Consider the following 22,746-nt stretch of genomic DNA (forward strand, 5'->3'; position numbering starts at 1 on the left):
TGAATTAAATTCATAACTTAAATGTGCGGATGAGGCAAAATTTTAATTGGCAGGAGCAATTTCTGAATTTGAATTGAAATAATATGGGTGTTATAACAAATCTCATAAATTTGAGAAGAAAACAAAAAGACCAGCAGTATAATAGGTAAAGTATTTTTTAAGTATGAAGGAATGTTTCAGAATATCTGATCCATGTAGAGATTGCAGCTTGTAAAACACTGGGCAAGATTTTTCATTCATACAGTTGTGTAAAATGGATAGCAATCGACCTCTAGCCCATTTTTATATCTCATCTTATTTTCAACTCTACCAACGCGAACAAAAATCAGAATGGCTAGAAATGTTAAGTACTGCCAAGATTTACCCAACGTCCTGTATTTACTACTGCTGGAGAACAGGAAATAATTGAAACTTGCTAGACTTTCAATGAGTAGGTGGGGTAACATTTTAACTCAAGTCAGTTTGCTTACAGGATGACAGATATCCAGAATTGAGTGATTTCTAGAGTGCTTGGGTAGAAAGAAACTCTGAGTGCCTGGAAGGAGAGAGCCGTACAAGATAAGGGTGAATAGTTAGCGGTTGAAGGTGCCAGTCTGGGCAGCGTTACGCATAATAAATCAAGATGACGTTAGAGGAATGACCAACACACTCAGATTAATGCTTAATTTTGTTTGTAAATATTAACAGCGATTCACGAAATAATCTTTGTAATAAGTGGCACATTGAATTTTGCCACCGATAAATGGTTAAAATTCTTAAAACACAGCCAATAAAATAGGGAAAGTTTCACAAATTTGCATGCTAATCTACTCTGTCTCAATCCAGTGTTAGTGAAACACAGAATAAAGTCAGTGCCACGTCTCTGCAACAGCAATTCAGAGAGACCCACTCCCTCGTTTTTTTCCCTTGTAGCCCTGCAAATTCTTTTCCATTAGTTAATGTTCAAATTATTAACTGAGTCTGCCTCTGCCTCATTCTCAGGTATGCATTCCAGATCCTAACCATTTGTGACATCAAAAGGTTTTTTTCCCCACACATCATTGTCAGAATCACATGGCATAGAAACAGGCCCTTTGGCCCACTGGGTTTATGCCAACCAACAAATGCTAAAGTCCTCTCTGATGAAGGGTCTAGGCCCGAAACGTCAGCTTTTGTGCTCCTGAGATGCTGCTGGGCCTGCTGTGTTCATCCAGCCTCACATTTTATTATCTTGGAATTCTCCAGCATCTGCAGTTCCCATTATCTCTGTTAAATTGCACTGATCCCTTTACCTGAAAATGTTGCTGAATCAATGTTCTTGATCCGTGTGCAACTGGGATCGATTTCTCCCCTTTTCCTCTAGTTGGACTCCCTGCCTCGTGGTCGCAGAATCACAGAAGTGTTACGGTGCAAATGGAGATCATTCAGCCCTTCGTGCCTGCAGTGACTGTCCAAATGAGCATTATTATCTCGTGCCTTTACCTCGCACACTTGCACGTCATTTTTATTTAAATAACCATCCAAATAAGTTTACTCTTCTCAAACTGAAAAACTGGAGTCTACAAAATACCTGAAAGAATTCTCGAAAATCTTTCCTGCACCATCTCGCTTAACAGGATCTTTATTATTTCCAATTTGAGTGCTTCCAGTTCGCAAACAAAGATTGCATATTGGGCAGGACATGGGTTAGGCCACTTCTGGAATCTTGCCTTCATTTCTGGTCTCCTCCCTATAGGAAAGATGTTGTTAAACTTGAAAGGATTCAGAGAAGATTTTAAAGGGCATTGCCAGGGTTGGAGGGTTTGAGCTATAGATTGAGGCTGAATCGGCTCGGGACTACTTTCCCTGGAGCGTCAGGGGCTGAGGGGTGACCTTATAGAGGTTTATAAAATCATGAGCGGCATGGATAGAGTGAATAGCAAAGGTCTTTTCGCCAGGGTGAAGTTTAAGGTGAGAGCAGAAAGATTTGAAAGGGGACATAAGGGGCAACTTTTTCATGCAGACGATGGTGCGTGTATGGAATGAGCTGCCAGAGAAAGTGGTGGAGGCTGGTACAATGACAACATTTAAGAGGCATCTGGATGGGTATATGATTAGGAAGGGTTTAGAGGGATATGGGCCAAATGCTGGCAAACAAAACTAGGTCAATTTAGACTGTGATAATGGGAACTGCAGATGCTGGAGAATTCCAAGATAATAAAATGTGAGGCTGGATGAACACAGCAGGCCAAGCAGCATCTCAGGAGCACAAAAGCTCCTGAGATGCTGCTTGGCCTGCTGTGTTCATCCAGCCTCACATTTTATTATCTAGGTCAATTTAGACTATCTGGTCAGCATGGGCTAGTTGGACTGAAGGGTCTGTTTCCATGCTGTACAACGTCATGGCCCTATTAGGAAACAACTTATTGGTTTCCTTTCCCTCACCAACTTCCATCCCATCCGCCCCAGCATTATGATTCTCCACAAGCAGGTCTAAAATGTACCCATCAATACACCCAGCCAGAAGGTGATGGTGAGCTTGGTACACGCCACTTGTTAGGCCTCAGTTGGTGTACGTGTTCAGTTGTTGGTGCCACATTATAGGATAGATGAGACTGCATTGAAGAGGGTGTGGGAGCAATTTTTTTTAGAACAGTTTCGGCTACGAGTAATAGGATAATGATGGTGGAGGATTTCAACTTCTCCCAATGTTAACGGGGGTAGTCATTGTGTGAAAGGCGTAGAGGGAGCGGAATTCTTAAACTGCATTCCAGAGAGCTTTTTAAGCCAGTCTGTAGAAGGCCTACAAGAAAGGGGACAGTCCTGGACTTAATCGCAGGTGACGGAGCCGGGTAAGTGGTTTTGAAGTATCAGCTGGGGAGCAATTTGCGGACAGCGATCATAACTTCGTTAGATTCAGCGTTGTTAAGTAAAAGGGTAAGCAAGGCTTGAAATCAAAGTTCTAAACAAGTTTGATAAGATCAGATAGGAAGTGGACCAGGAGCAGATACTTTCAGGTACATCTCTGTCATAGCAGTGGGATGCATTCATGAAGGAAATAGGGGGAGTACAGTGCCAACCTTCTCCAATAAAAATAGAGAGTGAGGCCAAAAAAAACCTGTGGACTCTAGATATCGAGAGATGTATGGGAATGGATAATGAGAAAAAGGGAGGCTTATGGCACAGTCCAAGGAAACCCTTGAAGACTACAGAAAGTGCAAGGATTACTAAAAAGGAAATTAGGAGAGGGAAAAGAGGACATGAAAGGATAGTGGTAGGTAAAGTAAAGGGAACCCTAAGCTATTTTCCAAGTACATTAAGGGTAACAGGATAACTAGGGAAAGAGTAGGGACTACAGTGGTAATTTGCATTTGAGGGTGAGGATATAGGTAGGATTCTAAATGAATAGTTTGTGTCACTAGTGAAACGGTTGTTTTGGGTATGGAAATCAGACAGTAGGGCTGTGGTATAATTACAGAAATTAGCGTAGACAATGAAGAGGTTCTGAGTGGTCTGGTAGGCTTTAAAATCTCCAGGGCTAGACAAAATGTATCCAAGTTGCTGAGTGAGGCCAGGGAGGAAATAGCTGGGATGCTGGTGAAAATTTTTAATTCCTCTCTGGCTGCAGGAGAGGTGCCAGAGGACCAGAGGACAGCCAATGTTGTATCGTTATTTAAGAAGGGAGTTTGGCATAAACCAGGCTGTCCGGTCTAACCTCAGTGTTGGGGAAACTGTTGGACGCAATTCTGAGGGACATGATTAACCTGTCGATGCAGAGGCAGGGGTTCATCAGGGTCAGTATGGTTTTGTTAAAGGGAGGTCATGTCACAGCAACCTGACCGAATATTTTTGAAGAGGTGCTTGGTGTATAATTTAAAGGAGAATAACTTAGATAAATGAAATTTGTTGCATTTTGGTGGGTCACACCAGGACAGGACTTACAGTCAATGGTAGGGCTCTGAGGTATGTTACCGAACAAAAAGACCTAGGGACACAGGTTCATAGCTCCTTGAAAGTAGAGTCACAGGTAAACATGGCAGTGAAGAAGGCTTTCAGTATGCTTGGTTTTAGTCGTCACCATTGAGTAGAGAAGTTGGGACATCTTGTTGCAGTTGTAGAAGACTTTGGTGAGTCTAAAACTCAAGGTCTTAGGTTTAGGGTGAGGGGGAGAGATACGAAAGGATCTAGAGGGGCAATTGTTTCACACAGAGGGTGGTGAGTTTCTGGAACAGGCTGCCAGAGGTGGTGGTAGAAACGAGTACAATTTTGTCATTTAAGAAACATTTAGACAGACTCATGGATGGGATAGGTATGGAGGGACATGGACCAAACACAGGCAAATGAGACTAGTTTAGTTGTGAAAAGTGGGTCGTCTAGACAAGTTGGGCTGAAGGGCCTACTTCCATGCTGTAGACCTCTATGGCTCTATGACTAGGCGTATAGATGAGCATAATGCTTTTGATGTAGTCTATTTGGACTTCAGCAAGACTTTTGATAAGGTCCCACATGGCAGACTTGTAGTGAAGATAAACTACAGTGTCCAGTGAGATTCTCCAGGGATCAGTATTGGGGGTCCTTGCTGCTTGTGGTTCATAAAAACGATTTAGACTTCAATGTAGCAAAGTTGATCAGTAAGTTCACACATGGCACACAAATCGGTGAGATGGTAAACAGTCAGCAGCATAGCCTTAGATTACAGGAGGAAAATAGACAGGCTGGTCGAATTGGCTGATCAGTAGCAAATGGAATTAAATCTGGATAATAAAATGTGAGGCTGGATGAACACATCCAGCCTCACATTTTATTATCTTGGATTCTCCAGCATCTGCAGTTCCCATTATCTCTGATACTATTTTAAATCTGGATAAGTCTGAAATGATGTAAGGGAATATATGATGAACTGCAGGGCCAATGGGAAGTCCCAATGAGTACAGGGACCTCCGTGTGCATAGACACTGATCCTTTGATGTAGCAGCATAGGTCAATAAAGTGGCTAAGATGGTACATGGGATTCTTGCCAATATTAACAAAGGCACCGAGTTTAAGAGCAAGGAGGTTATGCTGGAACTGTGTGCAAGGTTAGTTAGACCACAGCTGAAGTATTGCGTGTAATCCTCGAGATCAAATTATTGCAGAGATGAGGTAGCACTCAATCGGGGCATTTGCCAGGATATTGCCTGGACTGGAGAGTTTAAGTTACAAGGAGATATTGAACAGATTGAGTTTGATTGCCCTGGAGCAGAGAGGAGGCACGACTGAGATTTTTAAATTGATGAGGGGCATAGATAGGGCAGACAGGAGGAAACTTACCCCTTGGCAGAGGGATCAATAACCAAGGGGCATAAATTTAAGGCTAGGGGCAAGAGGTTTAGAGGGGATGTGAGGAACCCTTGTCCTCTAGAGAGCAATGAGTATCTGGAACCTGCTGCCTTTCAGGGCTGGTAGAGGTAGGAACCCTGATAGCACTGAAAAAGTACTTGCGATGTCAAGGGCCAAGTGCTGGAAAATGGGATTAGAATAGTTAGGTGGCTAGTGCAGACCCGATGGGCTGAAGGGACTGTCTCTGTGCTGTAGATGTCTGTGACTCTAAACTTCAGTTATGAAGATCGTGTGAAGATGTTGGGATTGTCCTCCCTGGAGGGGAGAAGGCGAAGAGATCTGATAGAGGTTTTCAAAATCATGGAGTGGGCTGGGCAGAGTGAACAGGATGAAACTGTTTCTGCTTGTAAAAGGTGCAAGAACAAAACAACATACAGTTAAAGTGATGTGCAAACAAAGGGTAATGACGGAAAAAGTTTTTCCCACATGTCATGTAGCGAGGATCTGGAATGCACATCCTGGTGGCAGGTTCAAGTGGGGCATTCAAAAGGGCACTGGGTGTTTTGTTTTGGGGGTAAAGATGGCAGTAGGTAATGGAGCTGGTAGAGGCACAATGGGGCTGAATGGCCTCCTTCAGAATCATAATCATTCTGTGCTCAGTTAAAGATCCAGAAAAGATTCATTTCCCCAGGTGAAGTCAGTAAAGAATTATCACCTGAGCTCTTAACGACAAAAGCATCTTGCATGAAATGAAACATCCCAAAGTGCCTCACAGCGACGCTATCAAACAAAACTGGATGCCAAGCTGCCGAAGGTGGGATTTGCAGGTGAATGAAAGTCCCAGCAAAGAGGTGTGTCAACAAAAAAGTGAAGCTTTGTACTTCTACCCAGCCATACAACACCCCAGGACCTTCAAAAACACTCCCCAACCTATGAAATAATTCTGTTTACTGTAGCGAAAGTAGCAACCAATTTGTGCACAACAAGCTCTGCCAAGCAGCAATATGGTATTATCAAGGTGTTGACTGAAGGATCAGTATTAGCTGGAGCAATCAGATCTTTCAACGTGAGTCTGGGAGGACAGTCAGAGCCTCAGCTCAAACTTACACCCGAAAGATGGTCCCTCTGACAGTTCACCGCTCTGTCGGCCCTCTATTAGAGTGCCAATCCTTAGAGCGCGAATTAAACCCACAACTGTCTGACTAGAAAACAAGAGAGTAAGCAACTGAGCCTCTGTAATGCTCTGAGGAAGGAGGGAGAAAGAGAGAGAGAGACAAGGCAGAGTTTAGGGAAATAATCTATTGTCCATCAGTTGACTTGGCATGAAAATCATGAGGACAATTTGGAATTCGGTTCCACAAGCAGGACCTCCTTGTAAATTAGAGGAATACCTGTAGAAACAGACATAGATATATTGAAAATAGGAGCAGGAATAGGCCATTCTGCTCTTAAAGCCTACTCTGCCATTCAATACGATAATGGTGGATCATCCAACTCCGTACCCTGTTCCTGCTTTCTTCTCATAACCTTTGATCCCTTAAGGACTATGTCTAACTTCTTGACTCCATCAACAGCTTTCTGTGGCAGTGAATTCCACAGGCTGATCTCAATCCTAAATGGCTGACCCATCCTGGAATTCCCTCCCTAACAGCATTGTGTGTCAACGCACAGCAGGAGGACTTTGATGCTTGGCCTGCTGTGTTCATCCATCCCCACGCTTTGTTATCTTATATCCTTAGACTGTCACCCCTGGTTCTAGACTCCCCAGTCATCAGCAACATCCCTCCTGCATTTACCCTGTCTAGTCTTGTTAAAACTTTATAGATTTTACAGAGACAACCCTCAGTCTAACTGATCCACTCTGTCTTTGTGCATCAGTCCTACCATCCTGAGAATCAGTCTGGTAAACCTTTGTTGCATTCCCTTCTCAGATAAGGTGACCACAGTTGTCAGTTTAACTATATTGATTCTATGGGGATGATTTTGACTTGGTGATAGTGTGAAAACGGAGGCCTTGTGGTGCACTGGGTAATAGAATGGGCTGGCACTCCCTGCAATGGTCATAACCTGAATGAATTGAACAAAGTGCAGCTTCTGCAATTGATCAGTTTCAGCAGTGACTGAGACTGAAAAGTAGTGAATGGTTGGTGCTGGGTCAGGTTCGTCCAATCCTGCCTCTGATACAGACAGCATTTAACACACAGCAGCACGCCTTTTGTGCCCGAACCATCTTAGTAGAAATTCATTCTCTTCTTCAGGTGGCAAAGGCATCAAGGCTGTGACATTCACAACGTCCATCTCAGATTCTGAGGCATCTTCAACACTCGATGGACTGGGAGATCCCACAGGTTCTTGAACAGTGGGACAGGCTGTCGAGGAGCTGGGCACATGTTGATCCCATGCCATCTGCAATTTTGCAGCTCTCATATGGTCCACGACCTTGTTCAGGTCCATCGTACCTACCTGAACTTTGTACATCTCTGGACCTGACCTCACGTCAATCATGCTTCTTGCCCAGGCGGACCCATTCCCACAGTTCCTATATCAAACTTCATCCTCTGAAGTAAACTGTCTCTCTCACTTAGTGGAGTCTTGTGTCCAGCACTGGTGTTACTGATGCTGCTTCATCCTCCTCTCAGCCCATGTCTGGCATTTATTTTAATTGGTTCTGATGTGGATGTTGCTAAGCAATTTAATTGTTCCATACCAGATGTAGGTAGACTTTCCAGGATGTGCACTTTCTTGGATACCGGCCTATGAGATCTTCTACTCAAATCAGGTCTATTTTGACTCTTTTACAGTTCTGAGTTCCACAAATACAATAGCCTGTTGGTTCGAATCCTTCAGAAAATTTTAACCACTTGGCCAAGGCTTAGCTTTGTTTCGGACTTTTGCAGTGAGCTGACCAAGAGCCCCTCTGTGTAGGTGATGTCCTGAGTAAGGCTATGCAATTGCTTTCACTCAAGTGGTGTTCCCCAAGCTCAGACAGCCTGGCGAGGGTGTCCACTTCCATCAAAATGCCCTGCAACTCATAAGCTCCACTTGCTGCATTTTCCAATGATAAAGCCAGCTGTAGTGCCTTTTTGAAATCCAGTTGGGCTTTGTATGGTTACATCATTAATCCCACATACCAAACGGCCTCTCAGCATCTCATTAAGGGTTAAACTACAGTAAAATGCCTCTACCTGTTGGCTTAACCTAGTCAAAAATGCCAATGCAAATTTGCCTGATTCTTGAATTGCTGAGTAAAACCGATGGCATCTCAGTATTAGAGGAGTCTTGGGTTGTAACGTTCCTTAACTAAATCCATCAACTTTTGAAATGTTTTAATATCTGGTCTCTCAGGGAAAGTTAGGCCCCTAATAACTGAAAAAGCTACAGGTCCAGAAGCTGTCAGGAGAATTAGTCATTGTTTTTCATCTGCCCCAGTGTTACGCGCCTGGAAAAAAAATCACATTCTTTCCACATACTGGGCCCAGTCTTCAACAGCAGAATTAAATGAGTCAATCTTACCAAATAATGGCATCATGCCAGAAATGTTTACCACAACTCAAAGTCAACTGTTGTGAGAGAATTTCTTCAGGAGCATGCTATTCTCCCGTTACCACTGAAATAACTCCAAACAGGCCAGTATCCCATCACCTGTCACCCCTTTATTTCCACGTGGAGAGTGCCTGACACCAATCCAGCTCCCTAGAGCCAGCTCTCAGAGTGAACAGAACGTCTGACACTCCTGTTTATATCTGTCAGCCAGGGCTCCCTGATTGGACCAGACTAACAGCCCCAATCATAATCCGGGGGGGACTCATATTCTATGAGGTCCACCCAGCTGATCTCATAATCACTACATGAGCCAAACACCTTCTTCAAAACAACCATTTAACTATTCTAGTCCCATTTTCCAGTACTTGGCCCATAGCCCTGTATTCTTTGGCATTGCAAGTGCACTTTCAAATACTTCCTTAAATGTTATGAGGGTTTCTGCCCCTACCACCCTTACAAGCAGTGAGGTCTAGATTCCCAAAACAATTCTCCTCACATCCCATCTAAACTTCTGCCCCTTCCGTTAAACATTGGTGACAGTGTTCTAAGATACCGGGAGGGCCCAGAGTATAACATAGTGGCAATGCTAGGAATCACATCATATTACAACAGATAGATTTTTGATAGCTAAGAGAGTCAAGAAAGTAGAGCTGGCATCTGCCATGATCCTACTGATGGAGAAAGTGAAGTCACATGGGGTCCAGGGTGTGCTAGCTAGATGGATAAAAAAACTGGCTGGGCAACAGGAGACAGAGAGTAGTAGTAGAAGGGAGTTTCTCAAATTGGAGACCTGTGACCAGTGGTGTTCCCCAGGGATCTGTGCTGGGACCACTGTTGTTTGTGATAAATGTAAATGATTTGGAGGAAGGTGTAGGTGGTCTGATCAGCAAGTTTGCAGATGACACGAAGATTGGTGGAGTAGCAGATAGTGAAGGGGACTGTCAGAGATTACAGCAGAATATAGATAGACTGGAGAGTTGGACAGATAAATGGCAGATGGAGTTCAATCCAGGCAAATGCGAAGTGATGCATTTTGGAAGATCAAATTCAAGGGCGAACTATACAGTAAATGGAAAAGTCCTGGGGAAAATTGATGAACAGAGGGATCTGGGTGTTCTGGTCCATTGTTCCCTGAAGGTGACAATGCAGGTCAATAGGGTGGTCAAGAAGGCATATGGCATGCTTTCCTTCATTGGACGGGGTATTGAGTACAAGAGTTGGCAGGTCATGTTGCAGTTGTATCGGACTTTGTTTCGGCCACATTTGGAGTACTGTGTACAGTTCTGATCGCCACATTACCAAAAGGATGTGGATGCTTCGGAGACAGTGCAGAGGAGGTTCACCAGGATGTTGCCTGGTATGGAGGGTGCTAGCTATGCAGAGTGGTTGAATAGATTAGGATTATTTTCATTAGAAAGACGGAGATTGAGGGGGGACCTGATTGAGGTCTACAAAATCATGAGGGGTATAGACAGGGTGGATAGCAAGAAGCTTTTTCCCAGAGTGGGGGACTCAATTACTAGGGGTCATGAGTTCAAAGTGAGAGGAGGAAAGTTTAAGGGAGATATGCGTGGAAAGTTCTTTACACAGAGGGTGGTGGGTGCCTGGAACGCGTTGCCAGCGGAGGTGGTGGATGCAGACACGTTAGCATCTTTAAAGATATATTTGGACAGGTACATGGATGGGCAGGGAGCAAATGGACACAGACCGTTAGAAAATAGATGACAGGTTAGACAGAGGATCTTCATCGGCGCAGGCTTGGAGGGCCGAAGGGCCTGTTCCTGTGCTGTAATTTTCTTTGTTCTTTGTTCTGAATGGCAGAGCAGTCTTTAACAGGCTGGATGGCTACTTCAGCTTCCTATCAAAGTGAGAGGTTTACGCAGCAGTGTTTCTTTTAAAGAAAACACAATTTATTTTTAAAGCAGTGAGTGATGATCTGGAATGCACTGCTGAAAGGACAATGAGTGCAGACTCAAGAATGGCTTTCAAAGCGGAATTGAATGAATATCTGAAGTAGATACGGGGTTCCTCAGCAGAATTCGGGCTAATGGGTTGGCTTATTCAAAAGCTAGAATATCGAACCATGATCTCTTAGTAAGATTCTTATTACTTAACCCGGAAGCCACGAGAACAAATACTTTCACTAATGACAATGCTAGTTAAGGAGCTTTCTGAAATGTAACAATTCTTTTTAATAAATGCCCTACATAGAAGTGAAAGGCTCATTTGTAATGTATGTTATGGTGATCTGGTGAAAATGTCTAACGGTGACTAAAAAAAATGCTGTCATTCATTCAAATGTATCTATTTGAGAATGACCCTTTGATGCTCTTTCTCCTTACAAAATGAAACCCTTTGCTTCAGTTCTCATTGTCAGCTGATTGTGCACTTTTACTCAAATGTATCATCTAGGCTGACACCCTCAGTTTGTGGGATGTGGGCAGCACCAACTAGACCAGCACTTATTGTCCAACTAAAATAAAAGTCAACCACATTGCTGTTGATTTGCAGTCACTTGTAGGACAGAAGATTTAGAATGCAGAACAGAACTGCGGAACGAGGCCATTTTGCCCATCAGATCAGCACCGACCCTTTGATCAGCATTCCACTCACATCTAGACCCTATCTCCACAACTCTGCATTTGCCATGGCCAATCCATCCTAACCTGCACATCTTTGGACTGTGGGAGGAAACTGGAGCACCCGGAGGAAACCCACACAGACACAGGGAGAACATGCAAACTTCACACAGTTATAAAATCATAGAGTTGCACAGTATGGAATCAGACCCTCCGGTCCAACACGTCCATGCCAACCAGATATCCTACATTAATCTAGTCCTATTTGCCAGCATTTGGCACATATACGTCTAAAACATTCCTATTGAGGTACACATCCAGATGCCATTTAAATGTTGTAATTGTACCCACCTTCACCACTTCTTCTGGCAGCTCATTCCACCCTCTGCATGAAAAAGTTACCCCTTAGGTCCCTTTTAAATCTTATCCCACTCACCTTCAACCTATGCCCTCCAGTTTTGGACACCCCTACCCTGGGAAAAAGACTTTGACTATTCACCCTATCCATGTCACTCATGATTTATTATACCTCTAGGCTCCCGAGGTGATGAAAGGTGCTACATGAAGGCAAGTCCTTCCTTTCTTCTTTCAGGCTGTGATTGTAAATAAAAAGACAGGTTGTAGTCAGAAACGGCAAATCCTGGAGAAACTCAGCAAGTTTGGCAGCATCTGTGGAGAGACGAACAGAGATGACTTCTCAAGCTTACAAAATGCGGAGGAATGGAATTGAGGGAGATATAGCAGTTTGGATTGGAAATTGGCTTGCTGAAAGAAGACAGAGGGTGGTAGTTGATGGAAAATGTTCATCCTGGAGATCAGTTACTAGTGGTGTACCGCAATGGTCGGTGTTGGGTCCACTGCTGTTTGTCATTTTTATAACTGACCTGGATGAGGGCGTAGAATGACGGGTTAGTAAAGTTGCAGACGACACTAAGGTCGGTGGAGTTGTGGATAGTGACAAAGGATGCTGTAGGTTGCAGAGAGACATAGATAAGCTGCAGAGCTGGGCTGAGGTGGCAAATGGATTTTAATGCAGACAAGTGTGAGGTGATGCACTTTGGTAGGAGTAACCAGAAGGAAAAGTACTGGGCTAATGGTAAGATTCTTAGTAGTGTAGATGAGCAGAGAGATCTTGGTGTCCATGCACACAGATCCTTGAAAGTTTCCACCCAGGTTGACAGGGCTGTTAAGAAGGCATACAGTGTTTTAGCTTTTATTAATAGAGGGATCAAGTTCCAGAACCATGAGGTTATGGTGAAGCTGTACAAAACTCTGGTGTGGCCGCACCAGGAGTATTGCGTCCAGTTCTGGTCACCGCATTATAAGAAGGATGTGGAAGCTTTGGAAAGGGTGCAGAGGAGATTTACTAGGATGTTGCCTGGTATGGAGGGAAGGTCTTATGAGGAAAGGATGAGGGACTTGAGGCTGTTTTCATTAGAGAGAAGAAGGTTGAGAGGTGACTTAATTGAAACATATAAAATAATCAGAGGGTTAGATAGGGTGGATAGGGAGAGCCTTTTTCCTAGGGTGGTGACGGCGAGCACGAGGGGGCATAGCTTTAAATTGAGGGGTGAAAGATATAGGACAGATGTCAGAGGTAGTTTCTTTACTCAGAGAGTAGTAAGGGAATGGAACGCTTTGCCTGCAACAGTAGTAGATTCGCCAACTTTAGGTACATTTAAGTCGTCATTGGATAAGCATATGGACGTACATGGAATAGTGTAGGTTAGATGGGCTTGAGATCGGTATGACAGGTCGGCACAACATTGAAGGCCGAATGGCCTGTATTGCGCTGTAATGTTCTATGTTCTATGTTCTATGTTTAGTGATCCTTCATCAGAACTCAGCAGGCACTGGGCATCTGCCCATTAGCTGTCAATGTTTGATTGGAAACACTGGTTCAAGCCCTTAATGATTTCTGCACGTAAATGGAACAATTGGAAACATGGGTGATTTATAGAAGAAAAATACCACGGAAAATCAAGGGTTATGGAGAAGATGCAGGAAAGTGGACAAAAAGAACATTGGAGCAGGGTCAAAGGGCCAAATGGCCTGGGCTTGGTCCTGTTTCTTATGGTCACATGGGTGATTTGATGGTAGAAAAAGCCATTCAGGGTGTGTGTCTGTATGTGTGCTGCGCATATGTGTATGTGTTGTATGTGCATGTGTTGTGTACGTGTATATCTGTCATGTGCATGTGTGTGTCTGTGTGCATATTTGTCTTTGTACGTGTTGTGTGTGTGTGGGAATGTGTGTGTTTGTGTTATGTTGTGTATGTTTATGTGTCTGTGCGTGTAGTTGTGTGTGTGAGATTATGTGTGCATATGAGTGTGCGTGTTTGTGGTGTGAGTTTGTGTGTGTGAGCGAGTGTGCGTGTTTGCGAATGTGTGTGTGAGAATGTGTGTGAGAGAGAGAATGTTTGTAAGTGTGTGCATGTGCGTAAGTGAAAAAGGACGAGCTACTCAAAGATAACATGGTGTTTAGCCGGAGGAACACACCAGGCCAGGCAGCATCAGATGAACGGGAAAGCTGACGTTTTGGGTCGGGGCCCTTTTTCAGAAAAGGCCAAACATCAACTTTCCTGCTCCTCTAATGCTGCCTGGCCTGCTGTGTTCCTCCAGCACCACACTCTGTTGTCTCTGACTCCAGCATCTGAAGTTCTTGCTATCTCAAAGCCTTGTTAACGTTCCTTCCCTCTCTTCACTGCTTGCCTTCTCAGGCGACAAAGACGAGGTTTCGGTGTCACAGCATCCCAGCGAAATCAACGCGTCGGTTGGAATGGCAGCAGTGATTGCCTGTGAGGCCAACTACCACAGAGGAACTCCTGAACACACAGACATGTACTGGTACAAAGGTGACAGGTGGAATCAGCCAATCCTGGCCTTTTCAAAGGACTCCAAGTCCCTGTCCAGTCAAGACAACCACCTGTATGTGCGTGGCAATCTCTCCAAAGTTTATAGCATCCTGGTCATTGACAATCTGACACTGAATGACTCTGGGGTTTACGTTTGTGAGGTATCAGTCTCTCTACCTCCACCTCATGTGAATGGATATGGACAGGGAACCAGATTAACAGTGCACGGTGAGTAAAACAGAGAGTGTAATGACTTCTTCCTGTGTTTATACAGAGCACGCTTCATCCTTGATAAATCTTTAGCTCTATTTTTGTCGAGAACCCAAGTAAAAGGTGAAGAACTACAGCGTGATGTTGTAAAGAGTACAAGTGAAATTAGATTGATATAGCAGCTCAGCTGTCAACTAGTTAGCCAAGGTTCTATCAGGCCATAACAACAGTGTATGTTTTGGCAGTGCTTACAACATGATAGAACGATCAATGCAGTGCTTCAAAGGGATCATGAAGTAAAATATGATGCCAAGCCACATAAGGAACACATTAAATCAGATGACCAATAGCTTGGTCAAAGAAGAAAGATTCTGGGTACCACCTCAGAGGAAGAATGTGAGGTGGTGAAGAGGGTACTCCAAACAATGGGATCTCGGCAACAGAAGAGGTGGGGCGATGAAATTTGGAAATGGTCAAGATGCCAGACTTAGAGGAGAGCACAGATCTCAGATACCAATGGGACTGGAGGCAATAATAGAGGTAAGAGGTATAAAGAATGAGAAGTCATAGTTTTAGGCTAAAGGGAGATGGATTTAAAGCAGAGATAGGGAGGAATTACTTCTCACAGTCATGAATCTGAAACTCACTGTCCCAGAGTGCATTGGACAATGATACACAATAAGGTTAAGGAGGAGATAGCCAGATTTTTAATTAGTAATTGGTTGAAGGGTTATGGGGAGCGGGCAGGACAGTGCAGTTGAGGCCGAGATGAGATTGCCCACGATCATAATAAATGGCAGAACAGGCTTGAGGGGCTGAATGGCCTCTTCCCGGTTCTTATGCTGTGATGAGAAGTGAAAACATGGAGGAATTTGGAAACAAAGATAGAAATTTTAACCTCAAGTCTAGAGAGCAATTTAGGTCAATGAACATGGGGACGATAGGCAAACAGGATCTGGTTCAAAGTGAAGGCACACACAACTGAATTTTGGGTGACCTCAAATTAACAAAGGTAGTATATGGGAAGTGAGGCAGGACTGCCTTGGAATAGTTCGATCCATTGGTAATGAGGGCATAAATGAGGGAAGAAAACATTGAGTTGCCACTAAATGTTTCTTCTATCAACAATTGAGGAGGTCTAAAAGATAGGCGGCAGGAGGATTAAAGAAGCTTTGGAGTTTAAAGAGGGAATTTGATAAGGGGCCTAGGTCAATGATAGTGACAGAGAGGAACTGAGCAAAAGGCCAGAGACAGAGAAATGCAGAGTAAATAGGAGTTTGCTGGGTTATCAGAATCTACAAAGATAGGGCTCATGTGAGCGCATAAAAGATAATAGGGTCTGTAAAACCTAACAATTCAACAAGTGAAAAATCAGTAAATCAGCAGAACGATTTACTGAGGAAGGTTATTAAAGTGAATATGTCAAGGTCAACCTGCAGGTACCAGAAGTCTGCAATTAACATGGAAAATACTAGGAATTCTCTGTAGGCAAGCAGCACCTGTGGAGGGAGAAAGGGGTTAACATTTCAGCAGTTCAAAAGAGAACTGATCATTCTTTGGTTGAGAACAATTGAGGGTAATAGCGGCAATGAGGATGTGTGTTTTTAACTCGTTCAACGGATGTAGATTTAGGTTTAGATTTAAGTTTTATTGTTGTGGTTCTAGTGTAGGCATCATTGGCTGGGCCAGAGTCTGTTGGCCATCTTTAAATTTCTCTGGAGAAGGTGGTGGTGAGCTGCCTTCAGGACCTAATTCAGTCCATGCGCTGTACGTTGACCCACAATGCTGTTAGACAGGGAATTCCACCATTTTGACCCATCAATACTGAAGGAATGGTAATGTATTTCCAAATCAGGAAAGAGCATGGAAACAGGCCCTTCGATTCAACTTGTCCGAAATGACCAGGTTTCCCAAACTAAACTCGTCCCATTTGTCTGCATTAGGCCCATATCCCTCTAAACCTCTCCTATTCATGTACTTATCCAAATGGCTTTTAAATGTTGTAACTGTACCTGCATCCACTACTTCCTCTGGTGGTTCATTCCATAGACGAACCACCCTCTGTGTGAAAAAGTTCCCCCTCAGGACCCTGTTAAATCTTTCCCCTCTCACCTTAAAAATATGCACCCTAGTTTTGAACTCCCCCACCCGAAGGAAAAGACCTTGGTTATTCTATGCCCCTCATAATTTTATATGATTTTCCATAAAGTCATCCCACAGCCCCTCCTATAATCCAGTGAGAGAAGTCCCAGCCTATCCGGTCTCTCCTTACAACTCAAACCCTCCATTCCCAGCAACATCCTGGTAAATCTTTTCTGAACCCTCTCCAATTTAATAATATCCTTCCTTCGGTAGCATGACCAGAACTTTCCACAGTTGCAAGAGAAATTTACAGGTAGTGGAGTTCCTGTTGTACGTGTTGTCCTATCTCCTAGCATAATTGTTGACAGTCAGTCAATGAATACAATTGCACACCTAGGAAATTCCAACTATTTCCATGTCGTTCTCCTCGATTAGAAGTCACATGTTTGGAAGGGTTGTCCACGAGGTGGGCAGATTCATTGGGCCTAATGTCTCTTTCTGTTGCTAAAGTCTCTTACAATTTATTTTCAGAGTCAAATTCATGTCAGACATCGAAGGCCCCGCAAGAGATGTGGCAACATACAATTTTTCTAGCCATTTTGGCTTACAGCCTAGCTATCACTATCACGACAGTGTTACTTGGTGTAAGTAATTTAAATCAAATTATCACAATTGTTGATGGTGTTCTCAAGCATCCATGTGCTGTTACCAGGGGATATAGTCAACATGAATCATTGCCCATAATAGAATTATGTAGAATCTACAGCACAGTGACAATTCCTTTATGTCCAATTACCTGTGACAGAGTTAGCAGCACACTTGCCTCTAAATCACAAGTTTCTAGGTTCATAATCCTCCAATTTGAGGCTTGGACACCAAAGTCAAAGCTGACAAGTAAGCAAGGAAGTCCTGCAGTACTGACGATGACATCTTTTGCATGAGACACTGAACCAAGCTCCCAACTGCGTGCCAAAAGTCATTCTATGGCACAGTTCCAAATTATTCCCAACATCTTGGTTTATCCCTCAATCCATGTTAATCATGGATCATTGCTGTGTTTCCTATACAAACGGCTTCAGAAGAAGCACTATAGGTAGAGCTGCGATAATGCATGCTTCATTAATGCAAATTGGCTGCAAGATTATTGATGAATAATGGACTCTGTTTGTATAATGCGAACTTTCTACTGTACAGTATAGCAATTTTCTGTAGCGATTTCCCTATAAACCAATTTTCAATAGTCACACAAGAACATAACTATTGCATTATAAGAGAGCTACCTGTACATTGTTTATAAAGTGCTTCATGATATATCTGGCTGCTGTGAAAGGCATTGTATAAATCCGAGCTTTTTATTACTTATTTGGTTTGGCTCATGTTTGTACTCTACGTAGAGTCCTTCCTACCTTATTGACAAGTGGCTGAGACTGAAACATTGAACACTTCCAAGAAGGAGTTAGATCTAGTTCTTAGGGCCAAAGGGATCAAAAGTATGGGAGAAAGCAGGAACAGGGCACTGAGTTGGGTGATCAGACATGGTCATAGTGAATGGTGGAGCAGGTACGAAGGGCTGAATGGCCTCTTCCCATTCTTATTTTCCATGTTATTTCATCACACCCGATTAACATCGCCCTCCATTCCCTTGTCCATCACATGCTTATCCAACATTTTTTAACATAAATGTAAAGTTAACATAGGGTACTCTCTCATTAAAGAGGCAACTGGTCATGGTTTAACCTGAGGGTCACCACGCCTCAGGTGAGGGGAGGAGGTTGGGAAGGAAAGTCCTTCATGGTAATCCCAGATGGTGCTGGAATTGAAGCCCACACCATTGGCATCACTCTGCATTGCAAACAAGCCATCCAGCCAACTGAGCTGACTGATCCCAAGTTCCATCAACACATCTGTGCCTTTTTTGCTATCCATTCATGTGATGAAGGTATCACGAGCTAGGTCTATCCCTAATTGCCCACAGGGCAGTTAAGAGTCAACCACATTTCTGTGGGTCTGGAGTCACATGTAGAATGGTGGTTTCTTTCCCCAAAGGGCATTAGTGAACCCAATGGGTTTTTCCAACAATTGACAATGGATTCACAGTCATGGTTAGACGCTTAATTCCACATTTTTTTAAACTGAACTCAAATTCCACCATCTGCCCTGGTGGGATTCGAACCCAGTCCCCAGAACGTTACCTGGGTCTCTGGATCACACGCACAGTTCACAGCTTATCAAGTCTGTTCCACCAGTCAATATGATCATGACCATTCTTGGCCATCCACTCCCCATATCCCTTAATTCCTTCCGAGATCAGACTACTGTTGTCTCAGCCTTAAACACACTCAGTGACAGAGTAGTACCAATTTATTACAGAATTCCAAAAATTCAAAACTGAGAGCTTGGTAAGGAGCGGTAGATTTAGAGAGGAGGTGAGGAAACATTTTTGAATAGGAAACCCTCCTAAATTAAAACTGCATCTCCAATTCCCACCTCTCCTAAAAATGAAGGAAATGTCCTTTCAGCCACCTATTTGTCAGGTTGGTGCAGTGGCTCTCAGTGGTTAGCACTGCTGCCTCATAGCGCTAAGGACCCGGGTTCCATTCAGGCCACAGGTGACTGTATGGAGTTTGCAGGTTTTCCTTGTGTCTGCGTGGGTTTCCTCCAGGTGCTCCGGTTTCCTCCCACAGCCTGAACATGTGCAGGTTAGGTGGATTGGCCATGATAAATGTGGTGTTATGGGGATCGGATGAGGGTCTGGGTGGGATGCTTTTCAGAGGGCTGGTGTAGACTTGATGGGCCAAATGGCTCCTTCCAGCACTGTATGGATTCTACAAAGTCCCCTCAGTAACTTCTATGTGATTGAACCCCATTCTTGAAAACTTCAGTGGGATATTCTTTGAGACAGTGAGAAGTGAAAAGTATGATATTAATAATGCACTGATACTGCAACTGAAATTAATTCTAGGTCTTCGTGTGCGTTCATAAGCATCCTAAGGGCAAGCCGAATTATAAAGAAGCTCTCAAAGGTCAAGAGGAATCCAACCTGGCTTCTTTCAGAGAATGTGCGTTAACTTTGAGTACAGACCGGGCCAGAGAGGCACAGAATCAGGAGTATGAAGACATGGCACTCATCAGAACCATCAGTCAGACACCAAGATAATGCAAGTTAACAATGCAAATTCTATAGTGTGCAGTCCTAAGCTATCCGGTTGGCTATTCCACATATATTTGAAGAACTAAATTCCCTCTGTAGAATTTCAGCTGCACTGCATTAGTCTTTATTTAGTATGGGTTGGTGAATATTAATGTGAACTGTCCTAATTTGGAAATATACTATGCTCAAACCAGGAAATCACCAGGAAAAGGCTAGATTAGCAAAGAACTGGCATCAGACAGCACTAGAAGCTGCTTGAAAGAACTGCTTAATTAATCCAATTCCTCCTTAGAAAAGATTTACAAGGAAGTTGCCAGGATTGGAGACTAAATTTATTTAGGATATCCGGTCAGCATGGACAAGTTGTACCAAAAGGTCTGATTCCATGCTGTACGTCTTAATGACCCTATGACTTGGCTTTTACTACAGAATCACAAAATAGGTCCAGAATGGAAAAGGGCCCTTCAGCCCATCGTGTCTGTGCTGGTTATCAAGCACCAATCTCCTCAAATCCCACTTTCTAGGTCACAAACAGAAATTGTTGGAGAAACTCAGCAGATCCTGCAGCATCTACAGGGAGAGAAAGCCAAGTTAACATTTCCTCAGAACTGTTCTGAAATAGGGTCACTGTACCTGAAATGCTAGCTCTGTTTCTCGCTCCATGGATGCTGCCAGACCTACTGGGTTTCTCCAACTCCTGTTGTTGCTTCAGATTTCCAACATCCACAGTTTTTCTTTTCTGCTTTTGTTTAGCACTCGGCCTGTAGCCTTGTGCGCTACAGTATATCAGTGATCTCATAAATATAGCATTTTGAAAGAGCAATTTATTTAGTGCTAGCTGGATAATGATCCACTGCTCTTTTGAAAACCAGTTTCCACCAGCCTTTGAGTTATTATGAAACCAGTGGGCACCACGGGGGGGGGCTAAGGTGCATTATTTCCCCTTATAACTCTATTTTAATTTAACCCCTTCCTCATACCGTACCCTTTCCTTTTCTTATTGGTTATTAAAACCCTGATGTGTTTAGAAAGGGAATTTGCCATCCTTACCTGGTCTGGATGACATGCAGCTCACTCTTAACTGCCCTCAATAGCAGCCAGTTCAAGAGCAATTATGGATGGGACACAGCTGAAGGGTGGGTGAACCACCATCATTTCACCTGCCCCCACCACCTGCCAACCACCCTCCCCGAAAAATAGCAGACAGGTTAGGCAAGGAAAGAGAGGCATTCGGGACAGACAGGGCACTACAACCTATGATCCCCAACAATGCTAACCAATAAACCTATTGGGAGGGCTCATAAAGTTACAGTCAGGGCAAGGAAGATTTTATTTTGATCGAAGAGGGATCAGCATTTGGATTGTCCAGTCAGGAAGGGTTAGAGAAGGAAAAGCAGTAGGAGCATTCAGGAAGAAAAGCAGCCCCTCTGGAATCTTCTACACAATAGAAAGGCAGAACAAGAACACAAGAGTTACCATAGGAGAGACACAAGGTTTAATGAACGAAAGATTTCTACCCATAAGTGTGCTACCCATAGCCCTACATGGGGTCTAGGACTTGTTTCGGTTAACCTTGTTAAATGGTAGACAGGGTGGTGAGGAAGGCGTTTGGCACGCTTGCCTTCATTGGTCAGCGCATTGAGTATAGGAGCTGGGATGTCATGTTACAGCTGTACAAGATACTGATAAGGCCACATTTGGAGTGCTGTGTACAATTCTGATCATTCTGCTACAGGAAAGATATTATCCAATTGGAAAGGATGTAAGAAAGGTTTCCAAGGATGTTACTGAGACTGAAAGTTTTGAATCATAAAGAGAGGCTGGACAGGCTGCTGGAACTTTTTTCATTGGAGAGTTGGAGACTGAGGGGTGACCTTATAGAGGCTTGTAAAATCATGAAGGGCATGGATAAAGTGAATAGCCAAGGTATTTTCCCCAGGAAAGGGGACTCCAGAACTAGAGGGCATACGTTTAAAGCAAGAGTGAAAAAATTTAAAAGGGACTTGAGGGCCAACTTTTTCACTTTGGTGCGTGTCGAATGAGCTGCCAGAGGAAGTGTAGAGGTGGCTACAATTACAACATTTAAGACACATTTGGACAGGTACCTGGATAGAAAAGGTTAAGAGCGATGTGGGCCAAATGGTGAAAAATGTGGCTAGTTCAGTTTCAGAAACGTGGTTGGCTTGAGTGGGCGAGGCTGAAGGGCCTGTTTCTGTGATATATGACTCTATGGCTGTAAGACGACCTTTCTATATGATCATGGTCCATTGTTTAAACAATAGTTGGGTTTGCTGTCACAGGAATTATGTACATTAACAGCAGCAAATACACAGGGGCTCCCCAATTAATGAACATCTGATTTACAAAGGCTCATAAGTACAAATGCAATCCCACACAGGTGTGTGATTTAAAAATCCAATACACGCAAGTTTCCTGTCTTTACAAACAGCTACTTTATATTGTCCTAAATTGCATTCCAATTTGAATACAAATTGTCTCATGAACAGACTCCAAATCCTTTCAGAATCTGGAGACTGCCCGTACTGACAAATATCAATTACTACCATTTTAATGACGTAGAATATCAAGTAAGAGAAATAAAGAGTTAAACAAAACAGGGTTTTCAATTTTTAAAACGGTGCACATTTGCAAAGTCAGCATTATCCTTGGCATCAGCGAACACATCGTTCAATAATATGCTGCTCTCCCATCCTCCTGCTAATAAGGACAAGTTACTTAGACCATAAGACATAGGAGTGGAAATAAGGCCATTTGGCCCAGCGAATCCACTCTGCCATTTAAATCATCGCTGATGGGCATTTCAACTCCACTTCCCTGCACTCTCCTTGTAGCCCTTGATTCCTTCTGAGATCAAGAATTTGTTGATCTCTGCCTTGAAGGCGTCCAATGTCCCAGCCTCCACTGCACTCAGTGGCAATGAATTCCACAAGCCCACCACTCTCTGGCTGAAGAAATGTCTCATTTCCGTTTTAAATTTACCCCCTAAAATTTTAAGACTGTGCCCACGGGTCCTAGTCTCCCCACCTAAT

The 22,746-nt window shown here is 43.5% G+C and overlaps 2 protein-coding genes across 5 annotated transcripts in view; one reads left to right on the forward strand and one right to left on the reverse strand.

The window, feature by feature from the left end:
• Positions 1–20,270, forward strand: part of LOC125453060 (cytotoxic T-lymphocyte protein 4-like) — a 40,124-nt gene extending 19,854 nt beyond the window's left edge. For both annotated transcript variants that reach the window (XM_048532118.2, XM_059646828.1), the window contains exons 3-5: positions 14,119–14,481; positions 17,077–17,189; positions 19,508–20,270. In XM_048532118.2, the coding sequence (XP_048388075.1) occupies positions 14,119–14,481; positions 17,077–17,189; positions 19,508–19,702 (671 nt within the window). In that variant the 3' untranslated portion in view covers positions 19,703–20,270. The remainder of the gene's footprint in view (positions 1–14,118; positions 14,482–17,076; positions 17,190–19,507) is intronic.
• The window catches only part of pnpla4 (patatin-like phospholipase domain containing 4), a 109,752-nt gene that overhangs the window by 29,066 nt on the left and 57,940 nt on the right, over positions 1–22,746 (reverse strand). Inside the window, exons 9-10 of one of the 3 annotated variants that reach the window (XM_059646825.1) lie at positions 1,550–1,708; positions 38–1,426 (exon numbers count right to left, since the gene is read on the reverse strand). The exons of the other annotated variants lie outside the window; for them this stretch is intronic. Of the exons in view, the coding sequence (XP_059502808.1) occupies positions 1,404–1,426; positions 1,550–1,708 (182 nt within the window). The 3' untranslated portion in view covers positions 38–1,403. Of the gene's footprint in view, positions 1–37; positions 1,427–1,549; positions 1,709–22,746 lie in introns of those variants that run through there. 3 annotated transcript variants of the gene reach the window in all.

Source organism: Stegostoma tigrinum, chromosome 6, assembly GCF_030684315.1.
Source record: "Stegostoma tigrinum isolate sSteTig4 chromosome 6, sSteTig4.hap1, whole genome shotgun sequence".
NCBI lineage: Eukaryota > Metazoa > Chordata > Chondrichthyes > Orectolobiformes > Stegostomatidae > Stegostoma > Stegostoma tigrinum.